The sequence below is a fragment of the Pituophis catenifer genome, unplaced genomic scaffold, assembly GCF_029215685.1.
Source record: "Pituophis catenifer annectens isolate HBS135680 unplaced genomic scaffold, rPitCat1.0.hap2 SCAF_9, whole genome shotgun sequence".
Classification (NCBI taxonomy): Eukaryota; Metazoa; Chordata; class Lepidosauria; order Squamata; family Colubridae; genus Pituophis; species Pituophis catenifer.
Genome location: NW_027256889.1, coordinates 25,059,267 through 25,086,210, shown reverse-complemented (window position 1 = coordinate 25,086,210; position 26,944 = coordinate 25,059,267). Strand labels below are relative to the sequence as shown.

Below are 26,944 nucleotides of genomic sequence, written 5' to 3'. Positions count from 1 at the left end.
AATTTGTTTTGGACTTAATTTGGACTAAGCTGAGAATAACATAATTCTCAGCTGTTCTAATAAAATATGTTTGTTTAGGACTGATTGTGCCTGGTAATAACTACTTGGGCCTAGGTCACAACACACCAGCCCTAAAATTGCTCCTCTGATTATGAAAGGAGAGAACATGGAAGGAGAGGAGCCATTTCCACCACAGCACCAGGTGCCTTGGAATAGGCTCTGTGGCTTTATCCTATATTGATCTCTTTCATTTATAGCAAAAAAGTAACCCAGGCTCATGATCAACCTGGCAACTTAATGTAGATTGGTTCGCGTTTCCCATAGCTAATTATGGTTGTGAAAGTTGGACCATGAAATAGCTAGACAGGAGGAAAATCGACTCACTCAAGCTGTGATGATGGAGAAGGCGCCTGTGCATTCCTCGGGCAGCAAAGTTGACACACAAACAAGTGCTGGAGGATATAAAACCAGACCTATTGCCCGAAGGCAAAATCACAAAATTCCACCTTACTTGTTTCGGTCATGTCATGCAAACATACACACTGGAAAAAGCAGTTATGCTCAGCATGGTCCATGGTGAAAGGAAACGAGGCTGCCAAAACACACCATCAAAGCCGACACCAGCCAGAAAGTAAAACAACTGAAATAAGCCACACAAGATCAGAAAATGTGGCGAGAGTTGGTCCATAGAATTGCTGAGAATTGGGCACGATTGAATGGATAAGATCATTTATTGATTTATTGATTTGTTTGATTTTTATTATAATTATCTCCCTCCATCCAAGGCAGGACTAGAATTCTTTGTTTCCTGGTGATTGACCCAAGCCAGCCATCCAGCTTTCATTCCTAAGGTAGGACTAGAACTCAGTCACCTCATTTCTAGTCCAGCACCTTAACCACTAGATAGTTCTCATCATCATGGTCCATACCCTCCTCCAACTGATGGAGAACAATTCAAACCAGTACCATCCTTTAAAAAAAGATGTTTAAGAGACAGAAGGATCAGAAATAAGAGTTGCTCATCTTTGTCTGCACTTGGAAACGAAGCAGGATCAGATCTTATTTACAAAGATGTGGAAAGTCAGAAAAATATTGACAGTGATAGTGGTAATCTCCTTCTCGCCCAGTTGCATCTATAAAATCAGCAGGAAATTATTGATGTCAGAAGAGACATTTGGTGAACTCAGAAGAGGTTTGGGATTATTAAAGATAGTAATGATAATTGTAGTGATTAGATAGTAATCTAATGGTATGTTGGAATGATCTTGGGAGATGGGAGGGGGAAGAGATGCTGCCTGGGGATATTTGATATCTTATCTGAATAGCCAGATAAGAGAAGGCATAGCCTGCAGCTGCATAATGGGTGGAGAAAGAAATTCAGGAGAAATACCCCCTTCCAAGTTCTTAGACTGTAAAGATGATGGTAGGAGGTTTGTATTTTAAGACTTGCAAGATTCTGTTAACGTGGCCTTACAGTAAGTAGAATTAACTCATCTGGTTGTGTTTCATGTCTAATTTACCTGGGAAGGCTGACATCATTCTCCACTCATTATGTAGCTGTGAGCTTTGCCCTCTTAACTGACCATTGCCTAAGCAGCATCTTCCCCCCCGCCTCCACCAATCTCCCAAGATCATTTCCACATATCATTGCATATTAGTAAAAATGCATTTCATTAAAGCAGGCAGAAGCAGCAGACGATGCATTCAATAACATGTTTTATTATTCATGAAGTCGGTGCCTGACATATTGTGATCCATCGGTGAAAGGCCAAGAGAAAAGGCAGTTAAACTGGCTGCCAGGGACAGGGAGTCCCATTGATTTAGAGGCAGCCTCTGATGAAAGCCCTTGCTCTTATTCCAATGAAACCAACTCTGCCATAATAGGACGTAGAGTAGTGCTTACCCATTAGAAATTAAGGTTTGAGCTAAAAATTAATAGTTAAGTGTTGTACCTTATGATGAACGTATCTTTTCTTTTATGTACACTGAGAGCATACAGTATGCACCAAAGACAAATTCCTTGTGTGTCCAATCACACTTGGCCAATAAAGAATTCTATTCTATTCTATTCTATTCTATTCTATTCTATTCTATTCTATTCTATTCTATTCTATTCTATTCTATTCTATTCTATTCTATTCTATTTGGGAAGAGGCAGTTCTGAAGGCATCGTAGACCCTAGTCTATTTGCGGCTAAGACCAGGGGTGAAATGCTCCCGGTTCAGACCGGATCGCCTGATCCGGTAGTGATGGCAGTGGGTGGTTCGGAGAACCAGTAGCAAAAATCCCTGCGTGCCCCCCCCCCAATGCCCAGCTGAGCCGCAGGATCATCAGAGGCTTTTTTTTTTTTTTTTACTTTTAAAAGCATTTTTTCTACAACCTCTTCCGAAGAAAAAATGCTTTTAAAAGTAAAAAAAAAAGCCTCTGATGATCGCATGGCTCAGCTGGGATCATCAGAGGCTTTTCAAAGCATTTTTTTCTACAACCTCTTGGCCGAAGAGGTGGTAAAAAAAATGCTTTGAAAAGTCTCTGATGATCCCAGCTGAGCTGATCGGCAGAGAGGTATTTTTAAAAAAGCCTCTCTAACGATCCCAGCTGAGTTTCCTGATCGGCAGAGGCTTTTCAAAGCATTAGAAAAAATGCTTTGAAAAGTTAAAAAAAAAAAAAAGTTGGCCACGCCCACCCAGTCACATTACCCACCACCACCACCAAGCCACACCCACAGAACTGTAGTAACAAATTTTACATTTCACCCCTGGCTAAGACCCTTAGGTGGGCCTCACCGCCATCTCTAAAAAACCCAGCAAAATAAACCAGATGGGGATCTGACAAGATAAGCACCTTTTTGCAAGACCTCTGGAAGTATGTTTGTATGTACGGTGCATGGCACATCCTGTGAAAGTCTCCCTCAATGCCCTATTGTGGGTCTAGGACAATTGCAGTGGCCAGGTTGCCACGACCATGGCCAATTCACCATGGCAAGATGGCCGCAGGGAGTTGGCCATGGCAAATTGTTCCATTCCGCCCCTTCTTTGCAAAGAACTGCTGATCTTATTAGATCTGCCAACTTACAGATAAATTTCAACTCAATTCCATAACTGAGAGCAGGATTTCTGTTGTTAAGTGAGTGGCACCCAATTTTATAACCTTTTTGCCACTCTTGTGATTGCACGATCATTGCAGTTGTTAAGTGACTCATGCAATCATGAAGTGAATCTGGCTTCTTCCATTGATTTTGCTTATCAGAAGACAGTCTGGAAAAGCAAACCTTTTCCTGAGATTTCTAGCTGACTCAGTGCAGCCAGCAAGCAGCATTTGCAAAAGTAGCTGCCTCAGGACCTGGTTTTCTTTGGGCAGTCAAAGGTTAGTCAATTTATTCTTTCTTTTTTTTTTGAGGGGTGGGGATGGGCAAAGAGAGGCCGAGGTATGCTACTATAGCTCTGCAAAATATTTGAGCCAACCTTTTGTCAGTATGGATGGATGGGCTGTGATTTCTTAGTGGAAACGATGAATTATCAACCCTTTGAGGTTGACCAGGTCTGAAAACAGAAACCACATGAATTACTGGAACTGGGCTTTACAGGTAGTCCTCGACTTACGACAACAATTGAGTCCAAATTTTTTTGTTGCTAAGTGAGATAAAATTTGAATTTTGAATAGAATAATAATAGAATAGAATAGAATAGAATAGAATAGAATAGAATAGAATAGAATAGAATAGAATAGAATAGAATAGAATAGAATTTTTATTGGCCAAGTGTGATTGGACACACAAGGAATTTGTCTTGGTGCATATTATAGTCATATAATGGTGCATCCATTATAGTCATAACTCAAGAACTATCTTGAGTTCTCCACTATAGTCTATGGGGATTCTCAATCATCCAGGTCATGGTTGTCCAAAAAGCCACTGAAGAAGCTGCTTGGATGAGAAGTGAAATGTTATCAAAGAAACCAAGGAAGTCCAATTGTCCTTTGAAAAAAAAACCACATTTTACTCTACTATAAGAATACATGCTAGACATAATTTTGTGATTATATCCAGAACATTCATGCTCGTGCAAATTAAGCTACATCTGATCCTAACTGCCAGATGCGTTGGTGAGACTCCCATCCAGTTCCATGCTGAGTGACACTTAATGCAGTTACTGCTCTCTGGGACCTACTGTCTATGCCTTCCCCACAATTAGACCCCAAAAGAGCCCTCAGTAACATTTGGCAGGGCCTTCTGCATTCATCTTCTCAGCAGCCAATTTTCCATGGGTGCCTTTTCAGCCTCAAAAGTACCAGATCACTTTCAGGTCTAAACTTCTCCTCTGTCTTGCTGATGGTTTAAATAAATAAATAACTTTATTGCCATTGTACGGGTATCCACAGTATACCCATACAACAAAATTCACTTAACACCCAAAGACCAGGTCCAACACACATAACAATCGCCAAACACACTCCCACCCGCCCCTAAACCACCCAAACATCCACACAACAGACCAAGTAATGCTGTCCAACAGCTCACTGATGGTGGCCCCTTAGTTCATTGTTGAGTGCAATTATAGCTCTGGGATAAAAACTATTTGCTTCCTGTTGTGACCAAGGCCCAAGTAGTGATTACCAAACACAATTCAGTCCTCAACAAACTTAATTTATTAAAACAGCTGAGAATTAATTCATTCTCAGCTTAGTCCAAAACTAAATTCTTAATAACCAGTCCATCGGCCTTATCACCAAACTTTGATGTCTTTGGCAACCTGCCAAAGGCTTTTCTTGGCAAAACCCCCACAAAGTTCAAGAGATGCTGACAAGAAGCATGGGAATCAACATTGCTTTTCTACAAAGAACCCAATGGCTCATTGCTGCTATTTGAAGCCTTCTCGGAGGGGCAAATCATCTTCTGGCCTTACTCTTGAGTTGTCCTTTTTTCTTTGCATGCGTGTACTAGGAACAGGCTTCCCCTGTTCCTCTGCCTCGCTGATGTCTGACTCTGGAGGCTCTGGAGGCAGCACATAACTCCCAGATGGCCCTGGCCCCATCTCTGCCTCTGACACAGAGCCCTCGTCCAGGCCTTCCCCTGACTCCAGGACTGGCCCATTATCCTCCCCAGCCTGTCTGACTCCGCTGCCAGGTCCACAGGCTGCTGGCAGACCACAACACTTCCCTAGAGGACTCTCTGGTTGCCAAGAGCACCTGACATGGGTTGTGAATCCTCCACCTCCCTGTAGGGCAACTGTCCTTCTCCCTTTTGATTTTTAGTCAAAAGGGGAAACTGCAGGAGGACCAGACAGACCAGACCAGGACCAGACCAGACCAGACAGTGTTGAAATGTCAGACTGAGTAATACTTGAATACCTATCCTTGAATACTGCTCACCTGCCTGGAACCCTCACTGTATTTCAGACATCAATACAATAGAGAGCGTTCAGAGATATTTTACTAGAAGAGTACTCAACTCCTCTGTTCGAAATAAAATTCCCTATCCCGCCAGGCTTGAAATTTTAGGTCTGGATAGCCTTGAGCTATGCCGTCTATGTTCCGACCTAATCTTAGTACACAAGATTATCTACCATAACGTCCTTCCTGTTAATGAGTACTTTAATTTCATCCATAATAACAAGAATCTATCAATAGATTCAAACTCAATGTAATTCGCTCTAATTTTGATTGTAGGAAATATGACTTCTGCAATAGAGTAGTAAATGTCTGGAACACTCTACCTGATCCTGTTGTTAGTTTCTCTAATCCCCATATCTTTTACCTTAAACTGTCTACCGTGAACCTTTCACATTTCTTAAGAGGTCCCTAAGGGGGCGTGCATAAGCGCACCAGGGTGCCTACCGTCCCTGTCCTACTGTCCCCATTTATATGTACACATTTTATCCATTTATGGCTATGTTTTGCTTATTTATATCCTTTTATTTGTGCCAAAAAATTTTCCATGTATCCATGTCTATGTCTATACTTGTTTCTTGTTTCCTTGTACATGTTGACAAATAATAAATAAATACAAGAGGTCAAGATGAACAACAAAGGGTTTCATCTTAAATCATCCCAACTGATACCTCTCTAAACTCTCCATCTAAGACACAAGGACCAACAGCTGACTTTGAGGTGCAGAGTATCCTCTGGGGGGCATGGATGCTAGAGCAGAGAATCAGACGTCTTCCTTCCCAGATTGTCTTGCTGGATTTGGCAGCAAAATTGAACGTCTGCATCCAGACAACTACTGTCCCCTTCCTGCAGGGTCAATGAACACATGAAGCTGCCAGAAGTTTCCTTTCTGCTAAATCAATCAACCAACCACAAATTTCCCAGAAATGAAATAAAAAGGGGTGGGGTTTTTTTTCCCCACTCTGACTTCCTCTGTTATCAACCCCCTGCAGTTTTTGGAATTAGCCTAAAAGAGAGACAGTTTACTATGGTGGCCAAGGCATCAGGCTAGAAACAGGGAGACCAGGACTTCTAGTCTGTCTTAGGCACAAAGGCAGCTGAGTGACCTTTGCCCAGTCACTCTTTCTTAGCCTTCAGAAGTAGCCTTCAATAACAAGCCATTTCTGAAAATCCTCATCAACAAAACCTGCAGGAACTTGTCCAGGCAATCTCTGAGAAGGAGACACAATTGAACAGGAAAAAAACTCTGCAAATGTTATTCAATTTTTATTTCCTATTTCCCAAAGGTCTCCTGTGAGTTCATATGAGCCAGTGGTGTGATGCAATTGCTAAAAAGGCAAATATGATTTGGGAGAGCATTCACAGAAGCATAGGGTCAAAGTTTTGGGGAGTAACCTTTCTCATCTACTCTATCCTGATCAGACTTCATTCAGAGTATTGTGCTCAGATCTAGGCACCATCATTCAAAAAGGAAAGCGACCAACTGGATCAAATTCAGAGAAAGGCACAGAAGGATGTGAAGGATCTGGAATCTAAACTCATGAGGAAGAGTTAAAGGACTTTCATCTGTTTAGCTCATAGAAGAGATGAACGACAGGAGATACAGTAGTGGGTTTCAAATTTCTGAAGGGTCATCACACAGAAAAAGGAGCAGATTGATAATCTGTTGCCCTAGAGAGCAAAACAAGGATTAAAATTACAAGGAAAGTGGTCCAGGCAAGAAATCTGGAGGAATATCTCACCGTATGAGCTATCAGTCTCTGAAATGGGCAGACCAAACAGACCTTCACAAGAGGTCTTCTTACAGAGGCTGGTCATCTGTTAAGCCCTGCACTATACCAGGGGATAGAGCAAAGAACCCTTCCCTTCCCTTCCCTTTCAAATCTGTGGTTCTTTGGAATCCATATAACAGAATAGCAGAGTTGAAAGGGACTTCAAAGGTCTTCTAATCCAATTCCTTGCTTAAGCAGGAGACCCCATACCATTACAGACAAATGGCTGTCCAATCTCTTCTTAAAAACTTCCAGTGATGAAGCTCCCATAACTTCTGGACGCAAGTCGTTCCACTGATCAATTGTTCTAACTGTCAGGAAATTTCTCCTTCGTTCTTTCTATGTTGGTTCTCACCTTGATACATTTTCATCTGTTACTTCCTTCCCTGCCTTCAAGTGCTTTGAAAATAGTTTGCCCCCCCCCCCCCGCCCTTCTTCTTTGTGGCAGGCTCTTAGATATTGGAAGACTCCTAGTCCTTCTCTTCATTTGACTACATATTCCCAGTTCCTGCAACCATTATATGTTGCCAGAGGTGGGTTTCAGCAGGTTTTGACCTGTTCTAGAGAACCGGTAGCGGAAAGTTTGAATAGTTCAGAGAACTGGTAGTAAAAATTCTGACTGGCCCCACCCCCATTTTAGGATCTTGCATATCTGATGACTTTTCTGTTTGTCACTCTTCACTCTCAAAGATTTAACCCCAGTGGTCATATCACTCCTGAAACCCAGCATGTAGAATTTACCCCCAGGTCTCTCTCCGTTGCCAGGATCTCAAGAAAGCATGAGATTCTCTTTTCTGTCTTAAAATTCTGAGAATCCCTTCGGGGAAGTAGCTCCTTTGCCCAACCATCTTTGATAGGGATAAATAAGGTGTTCCCAAACTCTTCAGTTCATTGACCCCTTCCATGAAGTTTCAGAGTGTTCATTGATTCCCCCAAACATACAGTATATGAAAATAATTTGATAAATGCTATTTTAATCACACCATGAATAACAACAGGTAATAGATACTAACAATGATTTCATAAGAATAGGTAATATTTAAAATGTGACAAATATAAGATTTAACATATTTCTTTTACTAAACGGTTGATATCATTCGTAGGAAGGATGAAGCTGATGAGTGTCAAACAGGCTGGTGATACCTCACTTGAGAATGGTGATTGTTTAATCCCATGTCACCTCACTTTTCCATATTCAATCTATTCCCATTGACCTCCAGCCTCCCCCAGCCATTTATTGACCCCTTTGATAGTCTCAAGGACTTTTGGGTGGCAATATTGATCATTTTGGGGGACCCTGGGATGAGCCAACCATATTCCTATCTCCTTCTCCTTAATGGACTTGCACTTTCATTTTGTAGTTTACCTTGCTTGACTCAGCCTTCCATCCTTCTGTAGTCAGTAAAATGAGGACCCAGATTGTTAGGGCCAATATGCTGATTCTGTAATCTGTTTAGAGAGGGCTGTAAAACAATGTGAAGTGATATATAAGTCTAAGTGCTATTGCTATTACCTCTGCTTTTCTTCCATCCTTCCCTTGGAGGAAACAAGAAGGAAGTCCTCTCCATCTTCTTAAAGCCAGCTCTTAGGTTTGAAGTTCCTCGCTAAGTTACGTGGTCCTTTACAAATCTCATATTTTATCTGTTGTAAATGCTTGTTTCTCCCACTCTGGCAGTTGGTTTGCTCCTGGGTGTCTCCATCAGATGCATTCATATTGCTTTTTTTCCTCCCCAGGCTACCTTGGGTCCTCCTGGTTTGAAGGTATGTCTCTCCTTTTTCTCAATCATCTCAGCTGCTTGAGGCACCTGAATCCCACCGTTCTCCTAGTTTCTTTTTCTGTCCCTTGCAAAAACCTGACCACCACCCCCAAAATTGATATTACTCGTGGTGGCATAGTGGTTAGAATGCAGCATTGCAGGCTAATTCTGTTGACTACAGCAGCTCGATCCTAACCAGCTCAAGGTTGACTCAGCCTTCCGTCAATCTGTGATCGGTAAAACGAGGACCCAGATTGTTGGGGGCAATATGCTGACTCTGTAATCTGCTTAGAGAGGGCTGTAAAGCACTATGAAGTGGTATACAGATCTAAGTGCTTTTGCTATTGCTATTTTCCATTTTCTTTTCTGATTATCTCTGATTAGATTTTTTTTTTTTTTTTTGCGAAATATATAACTTCCACTACATCAAACAGTTCCAGAATCTTTGCAGACTGGTTCCAAAATCAATAATGTTTCCCAAGAGTTTAAATAGATTAAAATGCTTTCTCTGGCTTTAATAAACCCATTGTATCACCATTATTGCTAATCTTGCAGATCTTACAGGCAGCCATACATAATTTAACGATACTTTAATTTTGTGTATTTACAGTAATTTCAAGAGAGGGGTAGATTGTGTGTCCTAGTCACTAATGCTATTTGATGTACCCATAAACATTGTTGCTGCCATTGTTAGAACATCTGCTAAGTGTGCAGTCAATTTTCAGAGCAACAACTCACACCAGCATGAGTCTCTGTATTGGATGAGTATTTCCTCCCGCCATTGTATCTCCTTCCTTCTCCACCATATCTGCCATATATTCTCCCTTATGCCAATCCCACTTCCATATTCAGGTAACAGGGAAAGGTGAAAAAGGAAGTGTGATCATATGACCACCAGGACATATTCAGACAATTGACCAAATGCATGCAGAGGTGATGGAATTGCCACTGCTCGGTGCTGAGACCAGTTCGAGGGAAGGTTTATTTGAGACAGTTTCAAAAGGGAATTCTACAGAGAGCTTTTCCTGATCCTGTTCTTCTGCTTGTCATTTTGTTAAGCTTTGCCTCTCTTCCCTGCAGGGTGGGAAAGGCGAACGGGGATCTCCAGGAATCTATGGATCCAAAGGAGAGAAAGGTGATCGTGTAAGTAGGCTCTTTCTTAAACTTCATGGGATACCTGTCCACTTTCAGGCTGCAATGTGCGAAAAGTAGGATCTGGGGATCGAAGCAGATTTTTCATTGATTTATTTTTTACATTTCTGAGCCACCCATCTCCCTCAAAGTGAGATGCTGACTTATAAGACTTGGAACATTCAACTACTGCAAGAAAGGGCTCAGGCTGGGAGAGGAATGAAAGCATCTCAAAAATTTAACTCATGATGACCAGAGGACTATTTCGGGATCAGTCTTGTCTGGAAGAAAGATGGCTGGCCTTTGAGTATCGTATTTTTAGAAAAAGAGGTTCAAACATCTCTCAGTGTCCCCACTTTAATGAATTCATTAACATTTATTTAAACAAACAAACAAACAAACAAACAAACAAACAAACAAACACCATATTTTTCGGAGTATTAAGACACACATTTTTCCCCCAAAAAAGAGGGTGAAAATCTGGGTGCATCTTATATTCCGAATGTAGCCCCGCCCAGCTTCTCAAATGGAGGTTTCAGAGGCTGAAAGAAGCATCAGAAACAAAGCTTCAGAAAAGAAGCCCCCAAACAGAACTTCAGAAAAGAAGCCCCCAAACAGAGCTTTAGAGGCCTTTTTTCTGAAGCTCTGTTTCGGAGGCTTTCAGAGGCAGGAAAAAAAGCAAAAAAAAAAAAAAAAAACCAAGGCACAGAGCTCACAACCAAGGAACCTGTTGCTAAAATTCACCTCTGGGAACAGCTGATTGGGGGTATTCCGGAAGGCCGAGCGACCTGCCAATCAGCTTTTTTCTTATTTTCCTCCCAAAAAACTAAGGTGCGTTTTATACTCTGAAAAATATGATAAACAAACAAACAAACAAACAAACAAATAAACAATCCACCTCACTGATACAGCAACTCTGAGTGGCTTAGAAATGATACAAATATAAAACATTAAAAAATCAAAAAAGAGTTGTATAAAAACTAAAATAAAGAGGGGCAGATGGCATGGGGTGAGCTCTTCTTATCCCACCAACCACATGCAGCAAAGGGGGGCCCTTAGGGGCCCCTCACCTAAACTAGGTTTTGAAGCCCTTCCCAAAGGCCAAGAGGGTGGAAGCAGCTCTCGCCTCCAGCAGTGGACTGTTTCACAGGACAGGGGCCATAGTAGGGGATAAAAGGTTTCTCTTTGACCCACCATCTGAAATTCCTTAGAATACAGGGTCTGCAGTAAGCCTCTTCTGTTGGTGCAAGTCGAGTGGGCTAATCCCACTGGGTTGAGGTGGCTCTACAAATATCCCAGATGTATGTCATAAAGGGCCTTAAAGGTAAGGATCAACACCTTGAACTGGACCTGGAAGCAAATTGGTAACCAGCACATTTTGTACAATTAATAAATGAGCTGTGGGCTCCTCGGTGCTCTCTGAGCCTGGTTGTTTCCTGGCAAATGTTTCATTTATCCAGCTAGGTAACTTCCTCAGTGCTAGATGTATTAGCTTATTTGTCTGAGTTGGTAGTTCCTTGATTGGAGTAGTGTTTACTTCTTCTTTAAAAAAAAAAGTGTTATTGTTTTATTACTACACATTATGACAAACACATAACATACAACATATAAATATATCCTCTTTTTAACAAGTGTTTCTTCGTGGTCTGCTTTCCACTGTGATTTTCCCCCCTCCCATGTCTCTCATATTGTTTCATTTTCTTCATTGTCCTCTTTTTGATTGATTACAATGTATTTTCTAATCCTAATAGCCTTAATTTTATACATTTCTATATATTTGTTTCAGATGCCTGAAAAACCCATTAATGCTTAACTTTTTCCCTCTTAAAACAATTAGCATATTGCATACATATTTTACATTTTATATTCTCCCCTATTTATGTTGTTCTTTATTTCTGCTCTCAAGCCATTCATACCAATTGTTCCAAATTATATAGTAATCTGTCTCTTCTTTTTCTTTAATTTCTTTTGTTAATTTGTCCATCTCAGCACATTCTAAAACTTTTTTTTATCACTTCTTCATCTGTTGGTGTTTCTTCCTGTTTCCATTTTTGTGCATATGTTATTCGAGCCGCTGTATTGTTTACTTCTTGATTGTAAGACGTGGCAATATTGGCAGCAAAAAAAAAAAAGTAATAAATAAGTAAATAAAATAAGATGTTGGTGCTAATCTCTGCTCATCTGGGTGTTGATTGCTGGTGAGGAGGTGCTTTGGTTGTTTTGTTTCCTGAGGTAACACCAAAAAACAGCTTAATCTAGCAACTACTACAATCAGGCTCACCAAAACTGACAGAGCACACCACTTGTGTATAAAATGAGAGCAAACCACACTCCCGTCTAGCATTGATGATATTACCTAATCAGGTAGTGAAAAGTCTGAAAGAAAACAACCAAGCTCATACAGTAGACCATCAAGGACCCCACAATTTATTCCTGAGCTACAAATATTCTCTTCCTTTAATAAATGAGCACTGGGCTTTTAGCTTATTTTGTTCCCAAGATTTTGTATATTAACTTCTTAACTTCTTGATCGTAAGTCTATTAAAGAATTTATCAGTGGATCTTTCTTCCTGGGTTGACTTGTGCTTTAAATGGCTTGACAATTGTCCTCTGATTGCTTTGTCTTCTGATCTCCCTTCAGGGTGCTGACTGTGTCCGGATCTCACCTGAGGCTCCATTACAGGTGAGGTCCCTCGTCTCTAAGGAGACTCATGAGAATTTGGCCTCTTCTGCTTTTCCATCTGTATCCTATGTTGCCATCCTAACCCTTCTTTGTTTGTTTTTGAAGTGTGCCGAAGGCCCAAAAGGGGAGAAGGGAGATACAGGAGGAAAGGTAGGCATGCCTTTATCAAAATGTGGGAAAAACAAAATGTGTTTTATTCTAGCCTCTCCCTGTTCTTTCTCTTCGCCTTGAACAGGCCTCCACTCTTCACGCAAATCCCTCTCCGCATTCCAACAGATTTGACTCAGGAAGGATTTGGTCAATATTAGCTTAAGATATTATGATTTATTTTTGAAACATGCTCTGCTTGTAAAGCAAGCAGGAGGAAAATATGAAGGAGAAAAAAACCCAAACATTTTTTTTGGGTGATGTTGGCCCAGACCAGGAGTCAGCAACCCATGGCTCTGGAGCCCCATGTGGCTCTTTCATCCCTCTGCTGTGGCTCCCTGTTGCTGGTCGGCTCCACAATTGATAGGACTTTCAGTTAGGACAGGCAGAGGAAATAGGATGTCATGCTAGGAGGAAACTCTATGGTGGGGGAACTGGACTTCCGGTCGGTTCCAGAATTGAACGGGGGCTTCCGGTTAGGACCTTTGTGGCTCTTTGAGTGTTTAAGGTTGCCGACCCCTGGCCCAGACATACCTGCAAAGATCAGCAGCTCTGAAAAACGGGCTGCAGAACATCAGTTGTGTGTAATATAATGTTCCTGGAAAGTAAAAATGGATTGTTTCAGTCCAAATGTAGCCCTGGCACAGGAGAAGAAGCCTTCGGATTGGGAAACTTGCCTTCTGGAGCTGCTTCCTCCTAGTTTCTTTGTGTCTTTTCTGTTTCCTGTTTTTTCCCACTTAACCTAACAGCATCCATGGCTGTGTTCACACAATATGCCTATCATGTAATCACTGAACAGTCTGGGTTGGCAGCCAGCTACCTTGCTATCCAAAAAAAACCCTGTTTTCATACAACACAGTAAGAGTCTCTCTCACACACACACATTGCACACTCAAAAGCAACCAAAGTTAATCAAGGTAGCTTGCAAAATGAATTACCCAGCTTTGTAACTGACTTCATGAAACTTGTGTGAACTTTTTGTGTGTTCTTTGCCTCTCTCACACACATACATTCTTGGGCAAGATCTCGGGAGCTTGTTTGTCTAGATGTCCTTTATTTAACTAAAAAGTATTATTTAAGAAGAATAACAGAGATAATGACCGGAGAAAGGAGAAACAATTTTGACCAGTGCTGTTGAACATAGGGCTATTGTAAAGGGAGACCCTTTGATCTGTCCCCAGTGGTCCAATCTGCTGAAAACCAAAACAACATTACTAACAATATTTAAAGTTTGCTCTATATCAGAGAGCCAACTATCAGACCATTGAGATAACCTAGATAAAAAGCACCAACCATGAATACTAACACTATCCTTATTGTAACGTTACATTACAGAGTCTTGCAAGTCTGAATGTACATCTCCCCTACCTTACTTTTATTTTCCACATAACTAGGGAGAGTCCCTTCTGAGACCTCATCCTTTGTTTATCACACTATTGTCTAAGCCCTATGGCACGTGTGCCACAGGTGGCACGTGGAGCCATATTGGTGGGCATGCGAGCATTGCCCTAGCTCAGCTGCAGTGCACATGCCCGTGCCGGCCAGCTGATTTTCGGGTTTTTCTGGGCCCACCGGAAGTCGGGAAACAAGTTGTTTCCAGCCTCCAGAGTAGTGGTGGGTTGCCCCCAGTTCGCACCGGTTCTATAGAACTGGTAGTAAAACTGGCGGGAGGCTCCACCCACCGAACCCAACATCAGCAAAACCCCACTGCAAACTGGTAGTAAAGGTAAGTAGAACCCACTCCTGCTCCGGAGGGCCTCCGGGGGGGGGAACACCCATTTTTTGCCCTCCCCAGGCTCCAGGGGCTTTCTAGGAGCCTGGAGAGGGTGAAAACAGCCTTCCCCACCCCCACCCCCACCCCCAGAGGCTGGAAGCAGCCCATTTGCCAACTTCCAGTGGGACCGGAAGGCCCTTTTTTCACTCTCCCCAGGCTTTCTACGAGCCTGGGGAGGGCGAAAACGGTCTTCCCCACCCCACCCTCCCAGAGGCCCTCCGGAGGCCAGAAACAGCCTGGGGCGCATTGAATTATGGGTTTGGGCATGCACACGTGTGACACCCCCCCAGCTCTCCATGCTTTTGGCACATGATGGCAAAAAGGTTAGCCATCACTTGTGTAAGCTGTGGCTCTTCCTCCCATCTCCCAAGGTCATGTCCACACACCACTACACCAACCTTGGATTAGATGAAGAAAATAAAACAGGACTGAACTAGGTTGAACTAGGTTGAGAGACCACAGTAAAAGCCACCATTAGAGACTGGACCTGAAGTCAGAAAGACATTGTGAAAGAAGATAGAGTCCATAAAATTAGCAGGGTCAACTCAGTTCAAAGGAAATTAAACTCGATCTATTTTGGGACTTGCCATCATTTTTGAGGGACAGAATCTTTTGTAGCATCTTTACTTGATATGTGTTTCTATCCAAGCATATGGAAGCATGTACAATATAGCAACATAATAAGGTTATGTCAAAGAATCAGCCCTGGCCAGGATAAATGCAATTTCAAATGACCACAACCACAAGGGTCTGCTGTGATTTCAATTGTTTAAGAATGGAGTGACAAGGCCAGGATTGAAAGAGTCACATCAAAGTTGTGTAAAGGAAGAATGAATCACATCAGGGGTGTGAGTGCATGTGAAAAGCCAAAGTGTCAGGTGCACCAACACAATCAAAGCCCCAATTGAATTTTTTATATGGACACATTAAAAAAGAGTGGGACTTCAATTGCAAAATTGAAGCTTGTCATCTTGATTTTGGTGACCTTCTCTCTCAGCTACCCCAGGTACCTCAGTCTAAACTTCTGCTGTTTATTGTCCTATAAACTGATGCAACTTTGATCTAGAAAAGTGGCAGAGGACTCAACCTTGCCATATTACCATCTCAGCAAAGAGGGAGTTTCTTTATTCCCCCATAGGGTAGGATCTGGACCAAGACCAGAACCATCAAAACCACAAGAAAGGTGTTTCAGAAGAATATTCCTTACAGTTTCAGCAATCAGCCAATAGAACAGGCTACTGCGTGATGTAGAAAGCTTTCTTTTCCTTACTGGGAAGTCTTCAAACTGTAAACACTTCAAGGAAGACCAGACTAGGAAACCGAAGTCATTCAGGCCAATACTGTTTTTATTATATAGCAACAGAATTTTATAGGGACGTCGTGGCTCAGTGGCTAAGACGCTGAGCTTGTCGATAGAAAGGTTGGCAGTTCAGCGATTCGAATCCCGAGTGCCGCGTAATGGGGTGAGCTCCCGTGACTTGTCCCAGCTTCTGCCAACCTAGCAGTTCGAAAGCATGTTAAAAATGCAAGTAGAAAAATAGGGACCCCCTTTGGTGGAAAGGGAACAGTGTTCCGCGCACCTTTGGTGTTGAGTCATGCCGCCCACATGACCATGGAGATGTCTTCGGACAGCACTGGCTCTTCAGCTTTGAAACGGAGATGAGCACCGCCCCCTAGAGTTGGGAACGACTAGCACATATGTGCGAAGGAAACCTTTACCTTTAACAGAATTTTGTAAGTGTGAATGCACTTCCCCACTCCCTCCCTTTAGTTTTGTGAGAACTAGGGAAGGTCTCCCTGAATTCAGATTGCTTTTAGCTGATCCCTGTCTTGGTTACTGCTCTTCCTCTTATCCCCCAAAGTCATTCCTTCTGCCTATTACATAAACAGATGCTGGATGGCTATCTGTCAGAGACTCTGTAGATTCTGCCACAAGCAGATTTGATGACCTCTCAGTTCTCTTCCAAGTCTAGGATTCTTTGCATTTTTAGAAAAAAAAACTTCACTTGGCAGGTTTCTTTGCATCTGAATCCAGGGGCCCTTTAGCCCTCTTGCTTCAACCTGGCTTCAGTAGGGCAGCGTCTGTCAAGTGCAATCTCAACAGTTTAGTCAGCTAGTAAACTTCCTGTGACCTTCCTAACCCTGGACAGAGCCTTCTGCCCATCTGCTTAACACTTCACCGTCTCCTCTGTGCGGTTTTGCAGAGATGCTGAGGTTTTCCCCTCCTCCCGGTAATTGGAACTAAGGCTAGGGAGACAGCTCATTGCACACAGCCAAAGTTTATATTGCAAATGATAAATATTTAGTTTCACTATTTTAGAGCCAGGCCTGTGAAGGCGTTACAGCTCTTCTCTGGGACTGGCCAAATGCCTCCTGCTTTATGTGCACAAAGACCAACCTAGAAATGTAACAAAATAAAGATTTTGGCTGGTTGTTACAAACTAATATTATTTAGTTTGACTTTCCCTTTCCTTCTGATCTGGCCGTCTTCTCCTCATTCCTTAGAGGTCCTGCACCAAACCAGAGTCCATCTTTAATGATGCAAGTAGTTTGCTTTAAATTGGAAAGATTTCTGTCTATGGGTGAGGAACAATAAAGGAAACTACTTAGAAGAAACTCAACGTATCTCTCTTGGTTTTTGGAACTTGATATGTTGTCACCATTTCCTTCAGAAGCCTCCTTAAACTTCATGCATTGGAAGAAGTGGTTAAGACTGAAACCGAGCTGTAGAGATGATATACAATCCAATGTCCCAATCATCGATGGTTCAACCCCCAGGCCACTAAGAAGAGAAATTGTATGCAGATCTACCAAGTAGAAAAACATTTATCAGGAATATAATGTTGACTGTTGGCCAGCTCTCAAAGCTTAGCACCTTCTATCATGCCCTTTTAACGGGTGTAATTTAGTTTCTGAAAACTCTACATATTTCATCCCATAGCTTCTCTGAACACATGAATACATTGGATATATGTGTTTTCCAAATAACACATTTGTAAATCCCCAAACCAGCATTCTTTTCCAATTTGGTGTCCTTTAATTATAGTGGATTTTGAATCCCAGATTGCAAGCCAACACTTCTGGATAATGGTTGTTTTAGGGATGTAAAATTAATTGTTTGTGATAGCTGGTTCTTAAGTTTCAGCATAGTTTAAACCAGCATGTTGGCTGGGAAATTCTATGAAGTGAGTTTAACACCGCCACACAGTTTAACACTGCCAAGGATGAGAAACACTGGTTTAGACTATAAATTTCTATATTGCTAATTAATGAATACTTTTTTTGTTTCCAGGGGCTTCAAGGATTGACTGGAGCTCATGGGCAGAAAGTAAGTTTTGGGGAGATTCAGTTCAGGGATTGAATTAGAAGGGGATTCAACTGAGCCAGGATTCAGAACAGTGGTGAATTTTTTTTACTACCGGTTCTGTGGGCGTGGCTTGGTGGGCATGGTAGAGGAAGGATACTGCAAAATCTCCATTCCCACCCCACTCCAGGGGAAGGATACTGCAAAATCTCTATTCCTACCCCACTCCAGGGGAAGGATACTGCAAAATCTCCATTCCCACCCCACTCTGGGGCCAGCCAGAGGTGGTGTTTGCCGATTCTCCAAACTACTCAAAATTTCCACTACTGGTTCTCCAGAACCTGTCAGAACCTGCTGGATTTCACCCCTGATTCAGAATCTGATTTGACATGATTCAAAACTGAATCAAGATAGACTTCCTAAATTGATGGGATATAATTGACAAATCCTAGCTTTGGAGAATGAAGGAGCAAGTTCATGGGAAGGTGATCCACCTAATTGTTTCCCTCACATTTCAAGCTAGGGAAATTATGATTTCCTTAACACATGATTATGGAAGTATGCTGTGATTAAGAATAGCAGCTCGCTGTTCTGTTAAGAAGCCCTAACACCAATTGGGAAAATAGCAGATCAATGAACTAGAATCAGTGATGAAATGATAGGTTGAGAAAACTTAAATTGCAACTGAAATACACTGGATTGCCGGCTAAATTCTACTAAATTGGTCATTTTCTGCAGGGCCAGAAGGGTGAGAAAGGTGACTTTGGACTTCACGGGAAACCAGGCGCCCCTGGGCGAGATGTAAGTTGCACAACAGGCATCTTTCTCTTCGATGTCATGTCTGCTGCTGCTTTCCCCTTGTTTCCTGTATTATTTATTTTTTATTTATTTATTTTTCTTATACTTATATGCCGCCCTTCTCCCAAAGGACTCACAGAAATTAAAAATGATGAAACAATAAAAATAGCTACTAAAATAATCAATTAAAATCTCCCAATTAAAAATCACCCATCAGATCAGCAAATTTGTTGGAAAAGCCATGTCTTCAGGTCACGGCGGAAAGAGCAGAGGTCGGGGGCCATCCAGAGCCCCGTGGGTAACCGATTCCAGAGGGTCGGTGTGCCCGCAGAGAACTCCCTCATCCTGGGCGCCACCAGCCGACATTGTCTGGCTGATGGCACCTGGAGGAAGGCAGTCCTATGTGAGTGCACAGGGCGGTGGGAGGCAGGCAGAAGGTGGCCCTGCAGGTACCCCGGGCCCATGCCATGTAGGGCTTTATAGGTAAGTACCAGCACCTTGAAGCAGATCCGAAGGACCACCAGCAACCAGTGCAGCTCGCGCAGGAGTGGTGTTACACGGAAGTAACGGGAAGCTCCCATAACAACCCACGCGGCCGCATTCTGGACCAGCTGGAGCCTCCAGGTACACCCCAGGGACAGCCCCATGTAGAGGGCATTGCAGTAGTCCAAACGAGAGATAACGAGAGCTTGGGTGACTGTACTAGACAATGCTCAAATGATGCCCAGAGAATTACATCAATATCCAAACACCATTTTTACTAGATCAGGAATTCATCTCTTTGTATTTTTGAGGAATGGGGTAGAGACAGGGTTTTTTTTTTTTAAAAAAATCAATATTTATATTTAATAACTGTTCAGCTATCTTGCTATCTGTACAAATAGAAAGGCATCAAGGTAGTTGCATTAGAGGTCAAACCATTGCATGACTTGAGAACAGTGGCCAAGCTGAACCATATTCCATTAATAGGTGAGAAATGTGTGCCAGGTTCAGCCAATCCAAAGGCTTAATAATTCCTGGCCAATAACAATCTCTGTTTGCTTCCTACTCTTTTCCTAACTAAAGGAAGATGTCTATGGAGATTCTCAGTCATCCAGGTCATGGTTGTCCCAAAGGTGCTTTTTTCAAGAGGCAATTGGACTTTCCTTTTTTTCTTTGAAGACATTTCACTTCTGATCCAAGAAGCTTCTTCAGAGCTGAAGAAGCTTCTTGGATGAGAAGCAAAACATCTTTAAAAAAAAAAACCTCCAGAAAGTCCAGCTGCTCTTGAAAAAGTACCTTTGGGACAACTAAAGGGAGAGTTGAGTATATTCAGGCTTAAGAAAATCTCTTCTTATCCTCAGCCTATAGCTCTGATGGTGAACCTATGGCATGCGTGCCAGAAGTGTGGCACACATGCCGTTGCCAGCTCCTCTTCTGGTTTCTGGAGTGTGCATGCGGGCCGGCCAGTTGGTCTTCGCGTGTTCCAGAGCGCTGGAAACTGAAGACCAGCTGGCTGGTGTGTATGTGAGCGCCGACCAGCTGGTCTTTGAGTTTCCGGCACTCTAGCATACATGCACATGCATGCACCCACATGTGCATGCATGCGCACCCACACATCATCTGGTTTGGGCACTCAGTGCCGAAAAGGTTCGCCATCACTGGCCTATAGAGTAACAGTAAAAAAATAACAAGAGTTGGAAGGTTCCTTGGAGGTCTTCTAGTTGAACCACCTATTTAAGAGGAGATCCTATACCATTTTAGACAAATGGTTGTCCAATCTCTTCTTAAAAACCTCCAGTGTTGGAGGACCCCAACTTCTGGAGGCAAGTTCTTCCACTGATTAATTGTTCTCACTGTCAGGAGACAGTGCTTCTCCTTAGTTCTAGGTTGCTTCTCTCCTTGATTACTTTCCATCTATTACTTTAGTTTCAAAGTCCATCTCTGAGGAAGCTGATCGTGAATTGCATGAAGTGTAAGGGAAGCTCCTCTTCTAACAAAGCCTGATTTTTGCTATTTTCTAGGGCCGACCTGGAGAGCTGTGTTTGGTAGGGCCTAAAGGCCAAAAGGTATTTATTAATTTATTCCATAAAATTTATATGCTACCCATCACACTGTTATGCATTGTGCTAGTTGAAGACAGAGATGGGGGGGGGCATTTTTCTGATAGATAAACATGACTAATGGCTGTGTTTTTAATCTTAGGGTGATCCAGGTTTTGTCGGCCCCGAAGGGCTTGCTGGAGAACCGGGACCTCCAGGGTTGCCAGGCCCATCTGGAATTGGCCTTCCAGGGAAACCAGTAAGGATTACTACTCTTCTTGGAAAATAAATCATCTTTAAAAGTGGAGTCTCCTTCTAATTAAGTTTGATCTCTGATAGTCTCATAGACATACCAGTGTACTTTTCTTGGGAACAGTAACTTGTCATTGCCTTCTTGTCTTTCCACATCACGGTCTAGTGTACAGACCTGATATTCCCATAAACCAATCTGGTGTAGTGGTTTAAGTGCTGGGCCAGAAACTAGGAGGTGGTGAGTTCTAGTCCCAATTTAGGCATGAAAGTCTACTGGGTGAATTTGAGCAGTTGCTCTCTCTCAGCCCACCCCACTTCATAGAGTTGTTGTTGTTGTGGGGAACATAGGAGGAGGAAGGAGTATTAGGAATATTCACTGCCTTGAATTATTTATAAAGTAATAGATGTGCGATAAAAACCAAATAAATAAATAAATAAATAAATAAATAAATAAATAAATAAATAAATAAATAAATAAATAAATAAATAAATAAATAAATAAATAAGGATATCCCATCTACAGTAAATACTAACCATGTTCAACCTTGTTCACCTTCTATACACAAACTAGGTCAGCCAGATACTGCCACCTGCTGATACTTTCCCTACTAGTACATTAAACCTGTAATTCAGAGACTTAAATTACTTAGGACTTGATGGGAACACCATGAAAAGGTGTTCTACTTTTACTGCTGGGCTTATTTTTCCAATTCAAGAAAATAGATGGAGGTTGAGGTAAAAGCAGATAAATTGCAGTAAGGGAGGTGAGGGCATTTAACCCTTCTCCACTTCATCATTCTTCTGGCCTAAATATCTCATTTCCCAAAACTGCTATTTCATCCTTTCAAAGGAGATATATGTTCCTGGAGACCAGATTTGGGTTGAGAAAATATAGGCCTAGATTAAATTCAAAGAACTTTGAATCCAACAAGAAGATTCCACTAATAAGTCTTTCCAATCATATCAAAATATTGCTTTAGCTCTGGTCAAATTTTTCAGTTTCTGTATAAGGTATATCAAGATTCATTTTGGGGCTCCTGCAGAGAGAATGACAAACCTGGCTAGAAGCTTGATGATGGTTGTGATGCCTGTGATGCTGAGGAGGAAGATTTTCTTGGAAGTGATAACCATAATGACTTGATGACTGTTTCTGACTGAGCTGGAGTGGCTGTCTAGTAACTACATCCATTCCGATCTTAGACTTTTCCCAATCTCTTACAGTGCTGCCCTCTTGGGAGACCTCCTTTTCTCTTAACGCTAACCTCCAACTGTCTGTTGGTGACAGATGGTTGAATAGAATAGAATAGAATAGAATAGAATAGAATAGAATAGAATAGAATAGAATAGAATAGAATAGAATAGAATAGAATAGAATAGAATTCTTTATTGGCCAACTGTGATTGGACACACAAGGAATTTGTCTTGGTGCATACGCTCTCGGAGTACATAAAAGAAAAGATACATTCGTCAAGAATCATAAGGTACAACACTTACAGTCATAGGGAAACAATATAAATCATAAGGATACCAGCAACAAGGTTACAGTCATACAGTCGTAAGTGGGAGGAGATGGGTGATAGGAACGATGAGAAGATTAATAGTAGTGCAGACTTAGTGAATAGTTTGACAGTGTTGAGGGAATTATTTGTTTAGCAGAGTGATGGCGTTTGGGAAAAAACTGTTCTTGTGTCTAGTTGTTCTGGTGTGCAGTGCTCTATAGCATCATTTTGAGGGTAGGAGTTGAAACAGTTTATGTCCAGGATGCGAGGGGTCTTGTTTACATTCTTTGCATTTGTGTTCTCTCTTCAGCTAATGGAGAAGGAATCTTCCAGCCCTTAATCCTGAAACTGATAGGGATGCTTTTGATAAAACTCCATCCTAACATAAAGTTGAAGGAGGTTGTAGGTTTCAAAAGTAGAGTCAGTTCATTGCCTTTTCCTGTGTGAATTGTATTGGCTGATGGATATATAGGACCTCATGTTCAATGTTTTTGCCCGGGGTGCATTTATTTTGAGTTCTGTTACAGTCTCAGTTACCTGTGATAGAGTTATGATTTCCCGGTGGTGGACAGTCATTCTAACAGCTGGGGACAGCTGTTTTATTACTAGGAAGAGGGTTGCTTCCTTCAGTCAATGCACTTTTTGTAGCATCTCTTTGAATGGTTTGCCACTATTCCAGAAGTTATCATACTGATAAAATACCTACAAGACATAAGTCTGGACTTTTTTTATCAGATTGTGCTTCCTGTCTTTTGTGCTTTTGGTGACTTATTTCTGAACAACTGTAACAATTTGGTTTTCATTTTAGGGTGATCCTGGTGGCCCCCCAGGTTTGCCAGGAGAAAAGGTATGTCATGAACTTTTAAGAGCTTTGTGACCTCCAGTGGTTCTAATCTTGAAATGAACATCATGTGTTTTGGTCTTAACAGTGTTACTACTGGGTTAAATTTCATTGCCATCAATCTTCTTCTCTATTTCCAGGGGAGTTCAGGATCTCCAGGGGACAGTGGATCTCCTGGGAAGCCAGTAAGTCCTTTCTTCAGCATACAAATCAATGAATCAAAGGCCACAACATCTAAGGAGGTTCTAGTTGTCATTTGACTTCCAAGCTCTTGATTGGGCTGTCTTAGCCAAGTCATGGGGCCACAGAGAGTTTCCTTGGGAAACTGGATGATCCACTGATGAGTTTATCTTAAAACAGGCATCTTAAAATGAGTTTATCTTAAATGGGTTTATTTTAAAATTGGCTGCTTCCCTCCTGTTGTGGTCATGGTCTTCCATGCCTTGAGATCCATTTCATCAAGCAGAATCAAGAGTTTTGTAGATGTAGGGAACTAGTTGAAAACAAGGCCTCCTGTCTTAAGGAAGTTTCATGATGGCTGATGATCTCCTCTATGCATTTTCAGCAATGCAATCCCCATTCTGTTGGCAGAATAAAGAAATATTCCCAGGTATTTTTTAACAGGAGACCTGTCAATCTTGTGGCCATCTATCCCCCAGGAGTGGCTTTTGGGCCTTTTGGCAAATGCTGTGATTTTGGTTTTCTGATAATTGAATACTATCTGATCTTATATGCGGTACTGGGCTAATGCTCTCAGTGTTCTTTAAGGCCAGTCAATGTTCTGGAAAGTAATGCTGCTTTGTCTACATAGAGTAGAGCAAAGATACGTCTCTCAGCAAGTTTAGAATTAATATAAAAAATTGTAGGGGGTTGGTGGGGGGAAATATGCAGCCTTGCTTGATGCCTGTCTCCATTTGAATGGCTACTTAAACAGAAGAAAGACAAAGAAATAAAACAATAAGGGGAAAAGAAAAAAACTAGAAAGAGAGTTGCTTTTATTTTGCTGTGATTTAAAAAGGAGAGAGATCTTTCTTTCTCTTGCTCTTTGTTTCTCCCTTTTTCCTTTCTCACTTTCTTTTCCATTCTTTGTTTCTCCCTCCCTGCCTCTTTTTCTTCCTTCCTTCCTTCCTTCCTTCCTTCCTTCCTTCCTTCCTTCCTTTCCTTCCTTCCTTCCTTTCCTACCTTTCTTCCTTCTTTCTTTCCTTTCCTCCCTCCATCCCCCTTCCTCCCTCCCTCTCTCCCTCCCCTGTTTCTTTTCTTTTCTCTTTTCTTTTCCTCCCCAGAGTATTATACACATATATAAATATATACACAATTTCCACAACAGTTTCAGTAACAGCTAACCATTTTTTTCTGCATCTGGAATTGTATTTCATCAGTATTTGCTTTCCCTTTTGGGAAAATGTGTGTCCCAAAGTCTCCAGTGTGGATTGAATGTGCAAATTTACATAGTGTATGCAATTTCCCTCCCTATATTTACTTCTGGCATATTTTCCCTATGAAGGAAAGGCATATAAATGCCAGTTGTGTCCTGTTGCTGTTCTGAGTATGTGTCGTCTAGCAGCTTATCCTTGGGAAGTAATCCGCTTCACATTCCATTGTGAACGTTGCAATCTGAGAAACTCTTGATTGGAATCCTTGTCAGCTCTCATTCCTTTTGTTTAGGGTTTAGGACAACAGATCTTGTGGAAAATTGGAAGCGTTTGCTACCCACTCCCCATCGGTTGCTTTTGTTAAATGTTGTTTTTATGTCTTTTGGGTGCATGTGTGTTCTAATGCCATGGAAGTGAATTTTTTGCCAAGGCTACTCTATGTCCCAGTTCATATGAAACTAAAATATATTGGCCCTACTAATACTTTGTGACTCTGGGTGATGAAGAGGCTATCAGGTTATTTAGGTAAAGGACTGACAGAAACTGAGAAAATCTTCTTCTGAAATTGCTTTCCAAAAACGAAGCTCACTGGACCTTTGGCTATCAGGCAAAGAAATCACAAACACTCTTATACACACATCATTCTGTTGTTGATTCTTACATGCCTAATTCTTACATCTGAGTATGTCATGGAGGATAATAATGTAATAAAAGTTTTCTGTAAGTTCTGAAATAAATCTTCTATATAGAATTAGGTGAATATCTGATACGTGTTTTGATGAGGCTGAAGGTGGAAAGGAAGGCAGGAAGGGAAGGATTATAAGGGGGAAAGATTCATTTCTTTCTCTTTCCTACATACTTTACTTAATTTCACCCCAAACATCTACTCAGAGTAGGTTGGCTTCCAAATAACTAGAGCTGCAATCTTCACTCCTATTTTGGGCTCTGGGCTCATGTTTCTTATAAAAATGAAACACTATTAATAGACATCCAGGGGTGGTTCTGCTGGGGGTTTGCAGGGGTTCAGGAGAACCTCTAGCTAAGATTCTGTGCAATTCGGAGAACCCTCAAATCCCACTCCTGGCTGGCCCCACCAACCCTGTCCCGCCCCTCCCAGGAGTCTCCACGTGGCCCGTTTTGGATGTAGGTAAGTGCAGGACACACACGGAGGCTTGGAGAAGGCAAAAAAACCAGGCCTACCAGAAGTTTGGGAAGGCCGGAACGGGCCCATTTCCAGCCTCCAGAGGGCGTCCAGAGCCTGAGGAGACCATTTTTGCCCTCCTGGAGGCTCAAGGAAAGCCTCCAGAGCCCAGGGAGGGCAAAAACACCCCCCCGCCACAGTGAGGTGCAGGAGGCTGACTGGGCCATGCCCACCATGGCCATGCCCACCCAGCAACTGGGCAGAGAACCCCTTGCTAAAGTTTTTGAAGCCCACCCCATAGACATCCCCTTAAAAGACAGTGGCACCTGGAGATAACTCAAGGAAGTAGTAACTATCCATCCTTACCTGTGACCTTTCTCATCAGAAAACATTCTTCTATATGTGTGGAACAGTCATGTTTTTGCCTCTTGGTGATAGTGAGACCAAAGTTGACCAGGATAGAAAAGGGTTGGTAGGCAGAGAGCACTAGATATTACTGGCATCCTTTACGGGAGCCTTTCCCAAAGTTGCTGTATATATCTCAATTTCATTTGGCTGGAATTTAGGAGTATCAATCCACCACATCTAAACGATGTTAAGGTTCTACACTTAGGCAAGAAAATGCACAGGTACAGTATATGTGGCACCTCGCTCAACAGTAGTAACTGTCAGAGGGATCGTGGAGTCCTAGTGGACAACCATTTAGATATGAGCCAGCCGTGTGCAGCAGCTGCCAAAAAAGCCAACACAGTTCTGGGCTGCATAAACAGAGGGATAGAATCAAGATCACGTGAAGTGTTAATACCACTTTATAAGGCCTTGGTAAGGCCACACTTGGAATACGGCATCCAGTTTTGGTCGCCATGAGGTAAAAACGATGTTGAGACTCTAGAAAGAGTGCAAAGAAAAGCAACAAAGATGATTAGGGGACTGGAGGCTAGAACATGCAAAGAACGGTTGCTGGAATTGGGTATGTCTAGTTTGATGAAAAGAAGGACTAGGGGTGACATGATAACAGTCTTCCAATATCTCAGGGGCTGCTACAGAGAAGAGAGAGTCAAACTAT

General features: G+C 42.1%; 1 protein-coding gene across 1 annotated transcript in view; it reads left to right on the top strand.

Annotated features, from left to right (window-relative positions):
- Window positions 1-26,944, top strand: part of COL16A1 (collagen type XVI alpha 1 chain) — a 286,423-nt gene that overhangs the window by 129,052 nt on the left and 130,427 nt on the right. Inside the window, exons 11-20 of the mRNA XM_070949755.1 lie at window positions 8,892-8,918; window positions 9,995-10,057; window positions 12,687-12,728; window positions 12,834-12,878; window positions 17,942-17,977; window positions 18,692-18,754; window positions 20,755-20,799; window positions 20,936-21,031; window positions 23,332-23,370; window positions 23,505-23,549. Coding sequence (XP_070805856.1) covers window positions 8,892-8,918; window positions 9,995-10,057; window positions 12,687-12,728; window positions 12,834-12,878; window positions 17,942-17,977; window positions 18,692-18,754; window positions 20,755-20,799; window positions 20,936-21,031; window positions 23,332-23,370; window positions 23,505-23,549 — 501 coding nt within the window. The remainder of the gene's footprint in view (window positions 1-8,891; window positions 8,919-9,994; window positions 10,058-12,686; window positions 12,729-12,833; window positions 12,879-17,941; window positions 17,978-18,691; window positions 18,755-20,754; window positions 20,800-20,935; window positions 21,032-23,331; window positions 23,371-23,504; window positions 23,550-26,944) is intronic.